The following is a 17,839-nucleotide window of genomic DNA, read 5'->3' as shown; positions in this document are numbered from 1 at the left end:
TTTTCTCTAACCTCCCCCACCCCCGCACTCTTAGATCTAACATTTTGATGAACTTAGAAATACTGCACTTGATCTGAACCCAAACCTGTTAGAAATTCAGGGAAACACCAACTCCATAGCTGGCATCACCCAGATCTAGAGTGAAAAGTACCATGGTGTTTGGAAAGTGTTCTGTGCTGCCCTGTGACTGTCTGTTTTTTAAAGTGGAAAATACGTGACGTTCTCCCTCCCAGAGGACAGGCCTAAGGCATGGCAAGAGAGTGCAGTGATACAAAGAGGGTCTCTTTCCTTGTGTCCGAAGCATTGTGGGTAGTTACGAGGAATTGCAGAGCTGATTCCACAATAGTAGGGCAATATATATATTGATGGTTGCTCTCTATAGGTTGGCCCTTTCACTAAACACTGGTCACATGGTCTTGGGATAGTCACTTGTACCTGTCTATTTTCTTGTTTGTAAAATAAGATTTCTAGAAGCATTTATTGTGACTGTTTTAGGAATGCATGTGTATTTATCCCTACACATAGAGGAATAATGAGTTTATACTCTAAGCCCTGTGGGTAGTATTTATAATCCCTGGTAGCCTGTCATTTTTTGTTTCAGAGAGGAGCAGACCGAGTATCTTTTCGTCAGTACAATGTTCTGCCTTATAGACCTTTAGTTGTCTATAAGAAACATTATTGATATATTAAAGGGATACAATGCATTACTCCTAGACTATCAAAGTTCTTTGATATTGGAATGGCTCCCCAGGAGTTTTGACACTCCCTAGCATCTTTGTAGGGTGTTGGGCCAGTGCTCAGTCCAGAATACTTGGGGCCATTGCTGATCCAGTGACAAACAACAGAGCTTCGATGGAGAAAGGCAGTGAGGGATTCTTGAAGCGCTGGTGCAGAATCCCTAGGGAGTCTGAGACATTTTTTGGGGTTCTGCAAGCTTCTCGGAATCCAGTGGTGGGTTCTAGGATGGGTGGTTTTCTGTATGTTAGCCAGCAACATGTAACATATTTCTGTATGTTATAGCAGCTGGGCTGCTGAATCACGTAGGTTCCAGGTGTCCTCCCGGCCAAACAGAGACTTGTTCAGTGTAAAACAGTGCCGCTTTCCTCCTGTGTACATGTTCTGCGATAATAAAATAACCCTTTTCTAAAAGTTGCTTTTAAAAATCTGGCAGGATGTTTATTTTAATGTGAATACAATGTTCTACCGATTGGATTGTGTTTTCCTAACATAGTACCTATGAGTGGGTAAAGTCCGTACAGACAATCACTCGGCAATTCTCAAGGAGCATAAAGAGACCCAGGATCAGAAAGCTCACTAAGAAATTAAGAAATTCCCAAGTTCAGGGCTATCGAATTATTACCGCTTCCATTTTCCGTGACCAAGAGGAGAGAAATCGAAAAGTTTACTTTCAAAAAGTAGTTTTTCTTTTCTGAAGGTTTTAAAAGTAGAAACAGGTACTTTGCGATTCTATGTCAGTTCTTCAGTGTATTGAGTTTTTGTTTATTCTGGGATAGGCTTCTGCCGTATAGGCCTTGGAATTTGCTAAGTAGCCCAGGCTGTTCTTGAACTTAGGATCCTTCTGTCTTAGTCTATCACGTCCGGGGAGTGCTAGGGTTGTATATGTGTACCATCGTTGCAGGCTTGATGATTAACTCCTGATCAGGAAATTCCCACACATGTCTCTTTCTTCTTGCTTCCCTCTTCTTTGGAGTGTAATTTTTAGAAGGCAATCAGTGGGCAGGTAGAGCATCCTGGACTGGAGAAAGTGGAGCCAGAAAGTGCTGCTGGTACTTTTCTCCCATGGATTTTTTGTTTTTAGATGTGATTTGAGTTGCTCTTAATTTATGGATTACCTCCAGGGATCAAAATTATAAATTACAAAAAAAATTATAAATTACTTCTCTGTCTTTCATAAGCTTAAATCAGCGTACGACCTTTGTTGGTTTGTGACATGGGAAATTTGGCCGAGATGATAGGTCTGGTTTTGTGTACTTAAAATTATGAAAACATTGTTTCTGTTGAAGTGTGCTTTTGACATTTATTATTAATAAACTGAGTCAAACTCTTACTGAGATGATTCACTGTAGAATCTTCCCTTCCCTTGTAGGTGTGCGTGATGGTGGTGCTAATGCTTGGTAATGCAAAGCTAAATTGAGTGGGTTAAGTCGGAGAAGATCCTAAGTATTAAATGTGCACCTATTTGGCTCAGTTGCGATGCACAAGATGGGGTTGTAGATTCTGCTCCTGGCATTTAATGACAGAGACATGGTTGAAAGGTAAAATGGGCAGGAACATATCATTCATTGCACTTCACAGGGACTTACCAGCAGAAGAAAAAAGCAGCTAGAGAATTTAACTCGGGAAGTGACGTTAGACTCGAAGGATGAGCAGGAATTTAGCCAAGTTGGGCTTTGAAAGGGGAGTGATCAGATACCGAGCTCTAGAGACAGGCAGGGATGCTTGGAAGTGTAGGATGGGAGTGTCGTGAGGTGGGGGAATGGGAGTGGGGGCCCAAGGAAAGATGTTGGCTAAGGACAGAAGGTTTGTTGACAGTGCGGACGAAGACTTACTTGAAATTTAGAGTGCCTTGGTTCTCATTCTTGCCTCCAGCTTTCTCAGGGGTTCTCAAAATACACCACACGTGTACCCCCAAAGCGTGTTGACATAAACTCTAGAATATACGGTATAGAATATATACATCGTTCAATTTTCTGTCATGGGAACCAACTTTCTGATATAAGAGATACAGGTTTCACTCATCAGATGGAGAGGTTTATTTGGGGGGGGAGTACATATTGCTTTTATGCACCATCGTGAGTGCTGGGGGACAATGGCAGAGAGGTGGTAGAGGAAACAGTTCCCCTCGTGGCCAGAAAGCAAGAGAGGAAGGAGATGGGTCAGAGCCACATAATGAGGGCATGCCTGCAGTGCTCTTGGGGCACCTCCTAGGCCCTACCTGGAAGGGTCCACTGTCTGCCAGCAGTACCAGCCTGAGGAACATATCTACACTATCACAATCCATAAGACAGAAATGTAAAGACATTAAAGATTTGCTAGCAGCAGAATCATATTGTTAACGGAAGCCTTAAGATACTAAATCTGATCATCACATAAGAAAGTGGATACTAGGTCCATTTTTCAAAAAAACAAACCTTAAAAGAAAAATCCAAATCTGAGGAGATTACTCCATGTCAGGTTGACCTGAGTTTTGCTGCTGTTCTTCAGTGAGCCGTCAAAGAGAAGTGATGGGAATGTATAATGTCTGGGTCTGTATTGTCACACTCCTCTCTGGTACTTGTATCACTAATGTAATTAATCTCCAGTTTCTTTCCTGATGTTAAGAGTACTTGCCATTTGGGGAGGGATCATCTCATGAGAGTGAGCTGGTGTAGCCTGTGAATCTACATGAAGAGCTCCCATGAGCTTTGTAAGCCAGTCAGGACTAGACTTTTGTTACCCAGTGTGGTTGACTCCTGGGGCTGTCATAGGTTAACGCCAAGTAAAGCTGTCTTTTACTTACCACTTTATTATATGAACATAATGTTACCAAGTCGAGCTTGAAGTGTTTTCATTCTACAACTCAAGTTTCTTTGTGTGCCTCTTAGATACATGTAACGCTGTTGGAGTTGAGTGGGCTATTGCTGGAGATGGCCAGAAACACAATTTTAAGTATTAGATGAGGGATGGGGAGTTGATGTCACTTAAGGTGGAGAGGACATTTCTAAGTATCAGTTTCTTTCCTGTTATTATGGTATAATCTTAGGTATAAGATTATATACCTTAGATATAATCTGGTATATTTTAGGTCATATAATTTGTAAAAATATCTACTTACCCACTTACCCTTCCATCCATTCATCCATCCATCCATCCATCCATCCATCCATCCATCCATCCATCATCCATCCATCCATCCATCCATCCATCCATCCATCCATCATCCATCCATCCATCCATCCACCCATCCTTCCATCTATCTGATCTTGTTCTATAACCCAGGCTAACTTTGAACTTAAAATTTTCTGCCACTGCCTCCCAAATATTTCTTCCAGTGTATAACATACCTAAGGAATTTATTTTTAGTCTGATCATACATGCCTCTAAGCTCAGTTTCAGGAGGTAGAAAAGTGTGAATGCACACATGTGCACACACCCCTGTCCTCCCTCCAGTCTGGGGCATTTGATGACATGGTTCTTGCATGAGTTTATCATCTAAAGGTCTTTATACCGCAGCATAGTGCAGCAGAGAACATTCCAGTGAGGCAGTGTAAGAGTGTAAGAGTGTTCACTTAGGCTTCTCTTCCTTTTGAGAAAGCCGATGATGCTAGTGTTAGGATTCAACCACTAGCACCTCCTCATTTCATCTTTTTGTTGTTGTTGTTAGTTTTTTGAGACAGGTTTTTTTTTTTTTTTTTTTTTTTTGTGCAGTCTTAACTGTCCTGGAATTCATTTTGTAGACCAGGCTGGCCTGCCTGGGCCTCCCAAGTGCTGTGACTAAAGGTGTATGCCACCATGGCCACTATCTCATTTAGTCTTAACTGCTTACCCGAATTCTTCCTCTGAACACAGTTAGCAGGGAGTGTGGTGACTAAACACATCACTAAGAAAAATGAGGATCTAGGATGGACTGGCAGACTTAGTCAGTAAAGGACCTGCTATACCAGCATGAGGACCTGAGTTTGATTCTTGACCCCATCAAAATGGTGGCTTATGCCTATAAGTCACAGTGCTGGAGGGGCATGTCTGGATTCAGGGGTCATATAATCTATATTTAGGAGTGAGCCCACGTGTGAGTCAGAGACCCTGTGTCACAAAACAAGGTGCATAGCTCCTGAAGAATGACAGCCAAGGTTGACCTCTAGTCACTGCACCTACCTGAACACAATTGCACACACACCTGAATACATACCCAAGCATATACACACATGCACACATGTGCACACTCTCCACAGACACATGGAAGATGATTTTCCTGGCTTTGTCACCTGTGGTGAAGGTGGAAGCATGTCAGCACGTTGGCTTGCCTATGGAGGAGCTGTACAGAGTTCTTCACAGTTCTGGAGACTGCTCCCAATCAGACCCTCATTAGATTACTGATACCTGCAGGAATTACTCCAAGTAGCAAGGCTCTTAACTCTGAGAACTGAGCTTCTGCCGTCGTAGTTCTAGGTCAACACCCACTTGAAATTTTTCTCAGTTGTTTTATTTTGTCTCCATGACCATTTCCTATCCTGATCTCTTCTTCTGAAAATATCCCCCATCTTAACTGTGTCCAGCCTCTTCAAATTCTAGCCATTTTAAATTCAAAGTTAATGTAGAAATGCCGTGTTTTGCAGTAGATGTGGCATAAGAGGTTGTCTTTCTCTTGGATTGTAGGATGATCTAGGTTCAACTTCTAACACTTTCAAAGGGGGCTCAGACACAGTAACTGACCCTTTAACTTTTCAAGTTCTTCTCTTTGACATCACATTAGAATAATGGTCTTGGTTCTCACAGGTTTTTTTCAAGGTCAATAAGCTAGAATAGAACTCAAACCCATAGTTTTTTGGAGTGCTTTATCTTCATCTTTATTCTCTTATTGATCTCCACATTAGGAGGGTAGACTCAGAAACACAGCCAGTAGAGGTCATTGGCGAGAGGGAAATCTTAAGATCTATAAATATTTGTTTAGCTCCACGGAAAAGAAGCATTCAAACGTGCTAAAAACCAAGGTGTGGAAGGTTGGGTTTCCTTGCAGGGCCCTTGGTGGCTTTGAAGATGGTATGTCTGACTTACTGTCACCCTGCGTTAATTTTGTGTCTGACTTACATTTCCTTTTTTTTTTTCCTTCCACAGTTATACAATGGTAGATGGAGTAATGATCCTTCCTGTGCTAATGATGATGGCTTTTCCTTCCCCGAGTATGGAAGGTACGTGACACACAGCTGTTTGCTTAGGATAATGCACTGTGTATTGTTTGGCTTACTGTAAAGCATTTGGTCCTTAATCCTGTCAGACTTAACACACCCTTTGTATAATAAATATCTGGCAGTGTCCCTTGACTGCTTTAATGTGCAGTTCTGATCCATATTGCATCTTGATTTATGTGTGTGTGCGTGCCTGCAGTTTTTAAAGATGCCATTTAATACCCTACCAGATATAAAAGATGAAGGTGAAATACAGTTGTGTAATTAATAATAAAGTAGTGTGTGTAAACAAATGTACTCTAGGCTGCCAGCCTTGCTGGAGCACATTAGATATTATGAAGTGTGCTTCTCTCTGTTATCTGTGCATTTTCTTTCCACTCTTTTAGATGCGAATGGTAAATGTGATCAAAATGTTAACTGGAAGTTGCAGGGTAAAGAGTTCCCAAGTTTGCAGTACCTATCAGAATGTATTTATACAGGGCAGCATTACATTTAATCTATTGTATCATTTATAATTTCTCATTTTAGAATTTTTATTTTTTATACTGTGTGTGCGTGTGTGCGTGTGTGTGTGTGTGTGTGTGTGTGTGTGTGTGTGTGTGTGTGTGAGCCTGAAGTGGCATATGTGGAAGATATGGGACAGCTTTCAGGAGTCTGTCCTGTCTACCCAGAGGCTCTGTGAATTGGGCTCAGGCTTTGCAGTGAACACCTTCAGCTACTGAGCTACTTTGCCAGTCCTTACTGTGACTATTATAAATGAAAGACCATAGAAGGTAGGGGGAAAGGTAGTATGTTTAGAATTCGATGATATCCTCGCTTCTGGGTCTGGTGTTAGGAAAAAGAAGGGTACTGGAGTATTTCACACACTTGTGTGTATTCGGCTGTCGACCTCCAAAAGCAGGTTGCTGTTGTTATATTGACATTAGGATTACATGTGTTCTACCTTCAGTGACTAAATTTTCTGAATAACGAGAAATTTTGTTAGAATGTCACCAAAACAGAGACATGTGGCCTCTTTGATAGTTTAATCTATCTGCAGCAAACCACAGTGTGTTAAGGGCCAGTGCTGTGGCAGGGGAGGGTTTAATAGAGGTCTTCTGATTATTGGGGGCTTGCCTTCCAAGAAGTTTGTTGGAGCCCTGCCCTTTCTTTCACACCCAATCGGGAGGTAAATAGTCTTCCTCTGTTTCCTGGTCCCGATACACTGGGCTGTATATATTGTGTTCATGTTTAGCAAAACTCCAGTGGCAATTATTCATGGACCATAACCTCCACAACTGTCAACCCCAACAGCTCTTTTCTATCATTAATTTGATATTTCTTCAGGTATTTGTTACAGTTACAGAGAGTTGACCAGCATACCTCCTGTTTATACAGTCATTTTATTTGAGGGAAGTTTAATACACATCAGATCATGGGTGACATACTTTGTGTTTTTATGTATAACGGTTAGATTTAATTTTGCAGATTGTTTAGGTAAGTGAATGAGTTGAGCCACAATCAGAACTTACCAGAGTAAAACATCTATGGAGGCCCAAGCATGTAATGCCAGCAATCAGTAGGTGAAGGCAGGAGGGCCAGAAGGTGGAGCACATAGTAAATTTTAAAGGAAGCTAGGCTACAGAAAAATGCCTCCGAACAACAACCAGCTCACTATGATTTGATCGGCTTATTTACCTTTGTCTATTTGGCCTACTGTAACAAAATACCTCAGACTGGATGCCTTGTAAGCAGCAGACATTTGTTTCTTATAGTTCTCAGTCTGGGAAGGGCAAACTCAAAGTGCTGGGTGGACGATTCACTGTTGAGGACTTGTCACTCATAGGTGGCACTTTTTCACTGTGTCCAATGGCGGAAAGATTAGCTATCTCTTTTTTGAGGCCACTGTCCTAGTTTCATTCTTGTCGCTGCGATAAAATACCTTGACAAAAGCAACCTTAAAGTAGGAAAGGGTTTATATCCATGTACAATTCTAGGTTAGAGTTCACCACAATACGGGGAGGTGAAGGCAACAGGGACTTAAAACAGCTGGTTACATTACCTCCACCATCAAGAGCAGAGAGAAATGCATGCATACATGCTCCTTGCTTGCTTGATATACTCAGATATGTTTTTCTTTTACATAGTTCAGTTTTCTGTCTAGGGAATGGAGCTGCCCACAGTGGCCTGGGTCTTCCCATCAACCAACCCAGTTAAAACAGTTTCCCACAGAAATGCTCAGAGGTCAATTCAGTGTAGACAATTCTCCATTGTGACTTTCTTCTTGGGTGACCAGATAACCATCACAGATATACAGTCATATAGTGAGGGACTTTGCTCACATTCTGTTGCTTGCGCTACCTTCTTCTATCACCACAGAGTTTGAGGGGATGTAAACATTCATACACAGCAGGAAACATTTTAGCTCATGATATAACCAGGCATTTGGAAGTCATGGGCTTCTTACTATTTTTACCAACTCCTTTCCCTTCCTTGTTTCAGAAAAGCTGATGGCTCCCTAGACCTTTGTGAAAACCACAAAACAGCTGCAGAAAGAAAGAGTTGATGCTGGTTCTGTGCACTTACAAGTCCCGCCTTGGCTTGTTGATATGTAAATGCATTTCAACTACAAACCGTAAACTCTACCTCAGTATGCATTGGAAGATGTCTGTTTTGTACTAGTACTTAGAGCGATTCTCACTCTTGTTATGATCAGATGAGACATGAGGCTCATGCCCTTGCTATAAGTTCTTTGGGATATAGAGGTCTAACTTATATAGTTGATTAGTGTCCAAGAAGGCAAATAATTAAACTGGTTAGTGTAGCCACTTCTGCAGAAAAGTCAGGATTCAATGTCCTAGGAGTTACTTTGTTGCACTCTAGACTTATGACTTTGTTGGATCTGTTCCTACTCTGTCTGCCTATTTGTCTATCTATCCATCTATCTTTACCACCTTTCCACCCCACCCCCACCTGTATGTGTATGTGTACATGTGTCACCATTTCTCTTTTTGTTGTCCTCTTGGGAATCACAAATCCACTATGTGCGGCATTGGAATGTAGCTAATTGTCCAGGAGGTCTCTGAGTGTAAGACACCGGCTGGGTTTGATGATGATAAAAGGGCGAGTTACTTGGTTCTTTTTAAGGTGAGAATATTTAGATTAGAATGACTAAGGTGGCTCTTGGTTTGTTTCTGTTGGACAGTGCTGCTGTAGCCCCGTCTGGATATCTAGAGTTGGTCTAGACAGCTGTCAGCAACGAGTGTTATTAAAGGCATTGCAATGCTCTGGTGGGTGTGCCAGGAGGTGCCCTAGAGGATCCTGTCCTGCTAGTGCTGAAGGCATTCATAGGAGGAAGTGGACTCTTGCTAAATAAAGCTGGAAGAATTGGTTGAGTTACCATTGCTTCTCAGCTGGTCATTTCTGGGGACCCCCTTATCTTGGCGACACCCCCCTCGAAGTTTAAAATTTCTTACTTAATGTTTTAACATTTAGTATTTAAAAAGGCTTAAGAATATTGGAGACTAAGTTGTCTCCAAATTCTTCCTCTCCAGATGCTATTAAGCAGTGCTTTTTTGTTTCAGTTAAAAATCATTGTTTGATCTGCGCTAGAAGAAGATGGCGGAGAAAAGGAAAGCAGAGCCAGGAAGGAGAAGAAGAATGGGGGAAGAAGGAGGCAGGGAGGGAGGGAGGGAGGAGGGAAGGAAGAAGCATCTGTGCAGAATAGCCTTGTTTCTGTTTCGTTCTCCCTCTGCTTCTAGCACTTAGGCTGTTCAGAGTCCAGCAATTGACCTCTTTATTTTTAATACTTATGAAATGTGTACAGCTTAGATCACACTACTTAGGATTTTCTGTACATTCTTTTTTAATTCTCCTAGTCTCTGAACCCCGTAGACATTTCTTCACTTTCCCCCAATCACTCATTTCACCACAGTTCTTTCTGTTTTCCTGGCATTTTCTACCTAGCGATAGGTTTCAGGCCCATCCCTCCATATTTTCCTCCTAGTCTCTTTCCTCCCCACCCCGTTCCTCCTCTAGACAGGCAAATGCTTGACTACTGGAACCTCGTAATAAACGCTGTTGTTCTGAGCTGATGGGGCAGTGGGATAGTCGTTAAGATTTTCCTCTTTAAGGACAGCCACCACTACAGTGCTGATACTTACCTGAGTGTGCCATGTTGCCTTCCCCATCACATTCTATGAGTACCCTAAGGGGGACTCTTCTTGTCCCAGTCATGGCTGGCTAGGGTGTGGCTCGCTTCTTTCCTCCCTGTGGCTTTCTTACCTGTCAGTGGCATATTCTATAAGAGGCACTTTTGTTTTGTATATATGCACTAGGAGTTTAAAAACAAAAGAAAATTGCTTGTAATACACGGCATTCGTAAAGTCAAACTTAGTTATAAAATGTTTAAGTAAAAGAGATAAATAATGGGAAAGATAATGAAAAAAAAAAAATCGGTCGCCTGTCGCGGAGCTTTGTAGATTGCAAACTGAAAAGAAAATATACTCCCATTTAATATATTCTGAGCAGTGGAAGCCCTCTAGTAACTGTGTCGTAGTGAGACCTCACATTCTTATGGCACACACAAAAGCCACAGGCATTTGTTGTTGGCCATGAAACAAAGGCCACATGGTGGCCTGCACGTGTGCTCCTGCTCAGGAGACTGAGGTGGGAAGACAGCTTTAGCCCAAGAGTTCAAGATCAGCCAGAACAACACAGGGAGGCCTTGCTATAATCCAGCCCGCATTCAAAGACGGAAGAGGCCTGGACAGTCAGCGTGGGAAGAGTTTGAGTCAGAACAGCTGAGTTCACCAGGCAGCCAGAGCTAGGAAGGGGTGAGCTTATTCAGCAGGAAGTCCTGGAGGCTGAGAACATTCTAGTCCTAGATAAGATTGGACAGAGGCTAGAAGCTTCCAGGCCTAGGCCTAGGTGAGCAGGCAGGTGGTAAGCCTCGGAGACAGCAGTTAATGCTGGAAAAGAAGAGTTACCATTGCAGTTCAAATAAATGGAAACAGCATGCAGTACTAGTAAATAGGTGTGGTTTTCACGAGCCAACTTTCTTCTTATCTGTTTTTAAAATGTTTTCATTTCCCATCTCACTCTCTAGAGCCCGTTCATCCATGATGCTGGAGACCAAATGCTTATGTTTCTTAAATGTTGATTAAAAAAATGCGTTAATGTCTTGTTCATAGGCCGAAAGCGGTGACTGAGATAGCGTTTGAATGCACTTTACAATATTCCCCAAGTCCCGTGGGACTGGTCAGGCTGATACAAAATGAGAAGATTCCTTTTTCCATCCAGATACGGAGAATTAGAAAATTCCATTTCGTACAGCTACCTTTGGACAGTTGTGGGTAACATTTATTGGATAATTAGTATGTTCCAGTTATTGAGTTTATTGCTTTACATTATTTCCCATATTATTATTAATTTTTCATAACCCTACCCTACTTAGGATTTTTTCCCCTTTATTTTAGGCTGTACCTTCAGATTAGATAAAGCTTCTGATGTTACACGGTCAACACAGGTGTAATGTGAGAAACTGCCTGGGAGCTCCAGCTATTAATCTCCTTCAAAATCGTGCTCCTATCTATCTATCTATTTATCTATCTGTCTGTCTATCTATCTATCTATCTATCTATCTATCTATCTATCTATCTATCTATCTATCATCTATCTACCTACCTGTCTGTCTGTCTGTCTGTCTGTCTATCTGTCTATCTATCTGGAAGTTAGTAGCATCCATCTACATTCACTTCCTATATGGCGCATGCTGGCATCCAGCCCAGTGCAATTTGTTGGAGAGGGTAGAAAGAGGGCCGGAGATGGCCAGTGCTAGGCCCCTTTCACCTGGGCTTGTGATTTCCAAGTCTCTGTGTGTCCTCCGGGGAATTACCTCTCATTTTCATTATCCGCACAACTCTAGCTGCAGGGAGAGTTTTGTTTGCTCTCACGGAGAAGAGCACTCGAGTTCTAATTACCTGTATATTCTTGTCCTTCCTTTCCACTAATAAGACTAATCACGCTCAAACGCTGCTATTATACCACCAGGGAGAAGATGGAGCCTCCGACGAAAGTCTCTCCTTTTGTCCCTGGGTGCATTTGCAGGTGGAAACCATGAAACCAAGATTAAAATGGTGCACTGCTTTTTTGGAAGTACTTCAAAGCGGAGACAACCCCCGGGTTTATTGACTTGGCGAACCACAGTTAGATTTGAAGACAGCAAGGAAGTCCGGACTTAGGCCCGGTTGTGTTGCAGATTTTGGCCCTAAATTACTTTCTGTGTTGACTGGATTGTGGACTTTTCAGACCATCACCACTCAGACTTTCCAGCCCAATTACCCAATGGAGGAGGGAAGGGATAAGTTCAATGGACTTTTTGTTAGGGTCCACAAAGGTGCCCCTCTTTGCCTGTGCGGGGAAGAATAGAATGAACCTTTCTTTGAGTTTCTTGTTCCTGAGGCTTCAGGAAGTTCTTGAAGGGCTGAACGAGTGAACAAGAAACATCTCAGGATTGAGCCTGTTGCTCGCATTCCTTGTTACTGTCAATTTATCCCTTTTGTTTGGAATAAAGCCTTTCGCTTTACCGTAGCATCAAATCAGTCTTCTTAAAGGACAGACGTGAGAAGTGCTCAGCCTTTGCTGTCAGTAGGACTGTCTGATGAAGCTGCACTCTTTCAGAGTTGCTTCCGGTTTTTGTTCGCTTTGTTTTATTTTTGTTTTATCAAGTTTTCTTTTGTAACAAAGTGTCTATGAACTGTTGCCAAGGTGAGCATGTTAACAAAGGTTTCTTTCAGTGGCTCCTTCTTGGGAAATGTTTCCTTCTACCATAAATGGGAGCCATGTCCAGTAGTTTAAGTGGAGGCTTTAAGAGAAGAGTAGGTAGTGCTCATCAAATGTAAAGATCAAGTAAAATCATGAATGGAACACATGCGAAGGCAGATGAGGTGATTTTTGCTTGTGGTCAGCCGTGGTATATAGGGCAAAATCGTCCAAGCCTTCTCTTTTGTGAAGGTGGCCTCGAATGTATGAGCGGCCATTTTCGCTATAGGAAAACCCATGACGCAGGACACAGGAGGCCTGTCAGGTGTCATGCCTGCAGCTTTCACCTTTGAGGGGGAAAAGGTGCTGTGAAGAAAAAAAAAGGTTAGAAATTAATTTGCAATGTTTAAAATACTGCTAACTGCCCTCCAGAACTCCCCCTGTAGGGATCTCTCTGGAACATCCCCACCCCACCCCACTCACCCCATTCCAGCCCACCCCAGCCCTGTAGCCTGGGCTGACCCAAGGCAAGCGTCCATAGATAACCATTATTCCTAATGTCGAGAACTCAAGCCATTCCAAGATCGAGTAAGACACAAGGCCATGTGCTTGTCTGGATTCTCACCGTGACTCATGACAAGAAGCATTGGCGGGTAGGACCCAGGGCAAGCATAAAGACCCACATATCTGAAAAGATAGTGTCACAAAGCAGTAATTGCTTTAATTCAACCCATTATTTTTCACAGAAAAACAAAACAAAAACCAAAAGAAGTCTGGCTTGTCTTTGCTACTGTGGAATGAGTTAAAACCATAGCTTTAGAGGGAAAAGTCCGATGAGCTCCCTGAAAGTTCTCTGCCAGGAAGCTCTGCTGAACCTTGGGAAGAAGCTTTGACTCCCAATCTTAGCCACTGAAGCTGTTCTTGAATTGTCTGTCTGTTCATCTGTCTATCTGTCTGTCTCTGTCTGTCTATCTATCTATCTGTCTATCTATCTATTCATTATTACAATTACTTCCCTCTCTCTCCAAGCCAGTTGACTTGACAGGAAGAGGGAAGTTTCTGTTTACACCTTTTCAGTCTGGGTCACAACCCTGGGACAGCTGTGGCCTGATTCTAATCAGCTGAATCTAAGCCCAGGAGGAGAGTGTCTCCCAGAGCTAGTGCTGCAGATAAGGCTTTGGTGGGTTAGTGTGGAACATGAACTTGCCAGGGTATGCGTATTTGAGGGGTGTGGGAGGGAGAAAAGGAACAAGACTAAGACAGGGAGATGGTGCTCTTGGGAATGTGGCGATGAAATTTACCTTAAACAACAGCCACTCTCCGGTGGCTTTTATTTGAATGGTAGTTTTGGTGGGAGGGGCAGTGGAAATGGCCTCTTCCCTCTTCTCTTGTTTTGTCTTCTGAGTTCTGGTTCCTACTCTAGCACAACTTGAAAGCCACAGATTTATTCAGAGAAGTTAATGAATAATAGAAAATGGCAGCAATCCACACTCGGGTTTTGAATTTGCCTTATGAAATGTAAGACGCTGCAGAATGCCCTGTCGAATTCTAGTCGCCGTTTCCCTTTCCCTTTACTTCATTAATGCTCAGTTTCAGCTTTACAAGTTAGGGTGGTGCTTGGTGGTCTGATGGAAGCAGCTAAAATGAATCTGAAGGGAAGGTTCTTGGCTGGGTATAGGAAAGAGACACAGCCAGTCATCATCACTGGGCCATCTTTCCTTGTGTTGTGCAGTTGTGTGAGCACTTCACATTTCTGTGTTCCTTATCATACTGTGCAATGGAGGCAGACCCTACTTGCACCTTGTTGGTGCAAAGAAATACATGAAGCGAGTCGTTCACAGAGTAAGCTTTAGACTGAGGGGCTGGGAGTTGGTCGCATTCACTGCGTTATCTCTAGAGCCTAGACAATGGCCCATCTACTGTGGTGGTTTGAATCGGAGTCCCTTAACCCCATAGGCTCATATATTTGAATGCTTAGTCAGCAGGGAGTGGCAGTATCTGAGAAGGATTAGGAGGCGTGGCCTTGTTGGAGGAAGTATGTCACTCAGATTTAAAGATTCCCAAAGCCCAGGTCTGGCCTGATCTCTATCTCTTTTCCTGTGTCTCTGGATCAGGATGTAACTCTCAGCTCCCGTTCCTGCACAATGAGTGCCACCATGCTCCTGCCACGCCCTTGACACAGTGATAATGGGACTATGTAAACAAGCCCCCAATTGTTCATGGTAGACCAGCAATAGAACAGTGACCAAGACATCTGTCATTAGTGATCAGTAAATATTTGACAAATAAAAAATGTTCTCCCCCCGCCCCAAGTAATGTATTTTGAGTTTAGAACAAGAGTTGTTTAAGAGCCTTCATCAGTGAGTTACCAGTGAACATCAGCTGTGAACATAGCCACATCTGTGGTGCACATGTAAGAACTGGATTCTGATATCCATACGTCACAACCCAGCTGTGCAAACCTGAGATTACAACACAACCCTGGCACTGTCCTTACAGGAGGTTCAACCCTCAGAGGTTGGGGTTGGCAGTCCAGGAAGGAAGTGCGCTAAGGACTAACCAGTAAGGAAGGGATTCAAGAGTGCCTTACGGCAGGGATGAGTGGAGTTCTGAGAAGTAGGAGCATCGGGCGGGGGTGGTAAAGGATTGTGGGGAATGAGAGTCAGGAGAGGGATTCCTCGGGATCGAGAGTTCTAGACCTGCAAGAGTGCAGGGCCCTGCGCCCAAGGCTTATTGCCATTGTAGGCAGTGGTGAATTCCAGTTGATGGGGATAGATCATGGGCCAGGGCAAGATGAGGAGAAGGAATAAGAAAAAGAAACCCCTCCATGGTTAGTGAAAGCACTCGTTCATTTATTATTTTGTCTGTGTACCTGCATGTGTGCACATGTGCCCTCACAACATGATGATGTGCCATCGTGTGTACATGGTGATCAGAGGACAGCATTGTGCTGTTGACTTCCCTACGGCTATGTTTATGTAACTTCCAGGCATTGTCCTCAGGTCTCCAGGCTGGCCCTCTGACCCACTGGTCTGTGTCTCTGTCTCTCAGTGACTGCTGCAGTTTTGCAGCAAGCTGATTCACACGTTGTACTTTCAGAGGCATCCCAAGGAACACAACCAAGAAGGGGCCACTGGATAGACAGACAGACAAACTTAAACTCACAGAGCAAAAGCTTCATTACAGGCAGCTCGTAAATAATAAAACGACACCAGCACAGCAATAATAATCTAATCATTCCATAGACCGTTTTCTTATGAAAACAAGTCTGGGCTGCTGATTTTTCTAGCAACTTTTGTAGGACATTCAAACCCTCCTTAGGTGGCCCTTTGTTCCCAGGTTGCCATGGAGTGTCAATAAGAGTGGCTCAGAATAACCCAGACAGTGAACTGGGAGGTACAGCTTGCTCGCTGGCATGTCGGCTGGCCAGCTTCCACTGTTTGCCTTGCTCTCATCTTGGGAGGAGCCCTGGGCAGCTGGGCAGCTGGGCAGCTGGGCAAGGTGCGTGTCTGTTGGCTGCCTGGAGTTTGAAATACAACCAAGACTTGCCTCCCTTCCTAGCATGGCAGCTGATAGCATCTGAAAATTGTTCACTGAGCACCTGTCCCTTTGTATACTAGTACCTGGCCGGCTGCCATTTAGGACAATGCGGACTCTCTTGGTAGACAGGTGAGGTGCCGAGAAGATTTTAATGGTGTGTAGGAAGATCTGGGGACTTTGGTCCTACTTAAAGAATGAAAAGGACGAAACAAATAGTAAGGAAGAGAAAAAGCAAGCGAGCAAGCAATGCATTTTGAGCAAGTTCATGTTATACTTGTGGCTTGTGGGGTCTCAGTGAGCATCTGTGTCAAGCATGATTCTGAAGCCTGTGCTATCTGTCTGTGCTCAGCCAAATAGTGGGCCGATAGACTACACTGTAAGTTTCTCTTAGAAGGAAAACCAGGCATAATTTCTGCTTTAGAAAGTGAAGCATTGAGTTAACCTGTTTTATTTATCTCACTGCTTTCAACTCCCAGTGATTGTCAGTGGATGGCTCCTATGAGGCGCTTCTTTGTTAAGCCATTATTTCTCAGGATTGTTGGCTTTGTGCATTTACCAAATGGAATCACAGTGTGCTGAGCCTGACTATCCTGTTGAAACTCCTTCCGGTTCCTTCTGGGTTTTCATTTTTTTAGTGGGCTTGGCATGCTGTGGGGATGGAAGTGGGCTCCTCAAGGAAATACTTCTGAAATGGCGGGTCGTGTTAGAGTGACTATTTAAAAGTGACCCTTGGGTTATCTTTAGGCCGTCAGTGATCCTTTGGCTACAAGAGCCAAAGGGAGTCCGCGGAAAGTCTTGCCTGTTGTGTTTAGATATTCTTGCTCCCCAGCCAGAGGCCTCGTGACACAGCTCAGATTTAGTGGTGTTCCTCTGCCAAGGTCCAAGATGACTGTAGGAGCGAGGAATGCTAGCATGCTGCAGAGACCGAGGTGGGAGGAATAAAGGAGCAGTCGGTGCATAGCCATGTGAGAAAGGCTTTCCCTGTCCACACTGAGTGTAGGCACCTGGAACTTATCTTTGGGCTAGGGCTAAAAGAGAGGCTCTAAATGGCCCAAACTCAACCTTCTCATGGTGACTGTGGTATCTTTAGTCTATGACTAATAAGCCAAATTTCTTCAACGTGTTGACTTTTTTTGATCACTTACATTAGACTGGTAGGGAAGGAGTTTCTGAGGTTGCAAACGTCAACAGAAGTATGCACAAGGCACATATGTATGCAACCAAGAGTATGGTATCCTGTCTCCATTAGCCACCAATGGGACCCCGAACTACATCAGGACTTGGGGTGAATTGGGAAATTGGGTGGGATATGGGAAGTAACAGTAATAGAAGTTTGCACTTTGCTCAGGTTCTTTCTCATTTTCTTACTGTTAATTTCTTTATCTCCATCTAGTATAGACGAAAGAAGTCTTCGCTGCTTCCTTTGCTTCTCAGGGGCGGCATAGGGTAGGGAGCAAGAGAAGAGAATTCACTAGTTCAAGACATTTTTACCTTCACCTTTGGCACTAGAGCAGCTCTCTTCTGGGACTGTTGTTAAGCAAACTGGAGCCCTGCATAAGGCTGGAAGAGTTTATCTCTGGCTAAAATATCTGTGAAGGGTAGAAGGATGGAATGGATGTTTTCTGTGGTTTCTAGATCCCACATTGATGATC

At 43.4% G+C, this 17,839-nt stretch overlaps 1 protein-coding gene across 1 annotated transcript in view; it reads left to right on the top strand.

Moving 5' to 3' along the window:
• Positions 1 to 17,839, top strand: part of ACVR1 (activin A receptor type 1) — a 117,712-nt gene that overhangs the window by 60,373 nt on the left and 39,500 nt on the right. Inside the window, exon 3 of the mRNA XM_080928016.1 lies at positions 5,836 to 5,909. Coding sequence (XP_080784142.1) covers positions 5,843 to 5,909 — 67 coding nt within the window. The 5' untranslated portion in view covers positions 5,836 to 5,842. The remainder of the gene's footprint in view (positions 1 to 5,835; positions 5,910 to 17,839) is intronic.

This window comes from Micromys minutus (assembly GCF_963924665.1).
Source record: "Micromys minutus genome assembly, chromosome: 13".
In the NCBI taxonomy this organism is placed as follows: Eukaryota; Metazoa; Chordata; class Mammalia; order Rodentia; family Muridae; genus Micromys; species Micromys minutus.
This window is presented reverse-complemented; position numbering and strand designations above follow the sequence as displayed.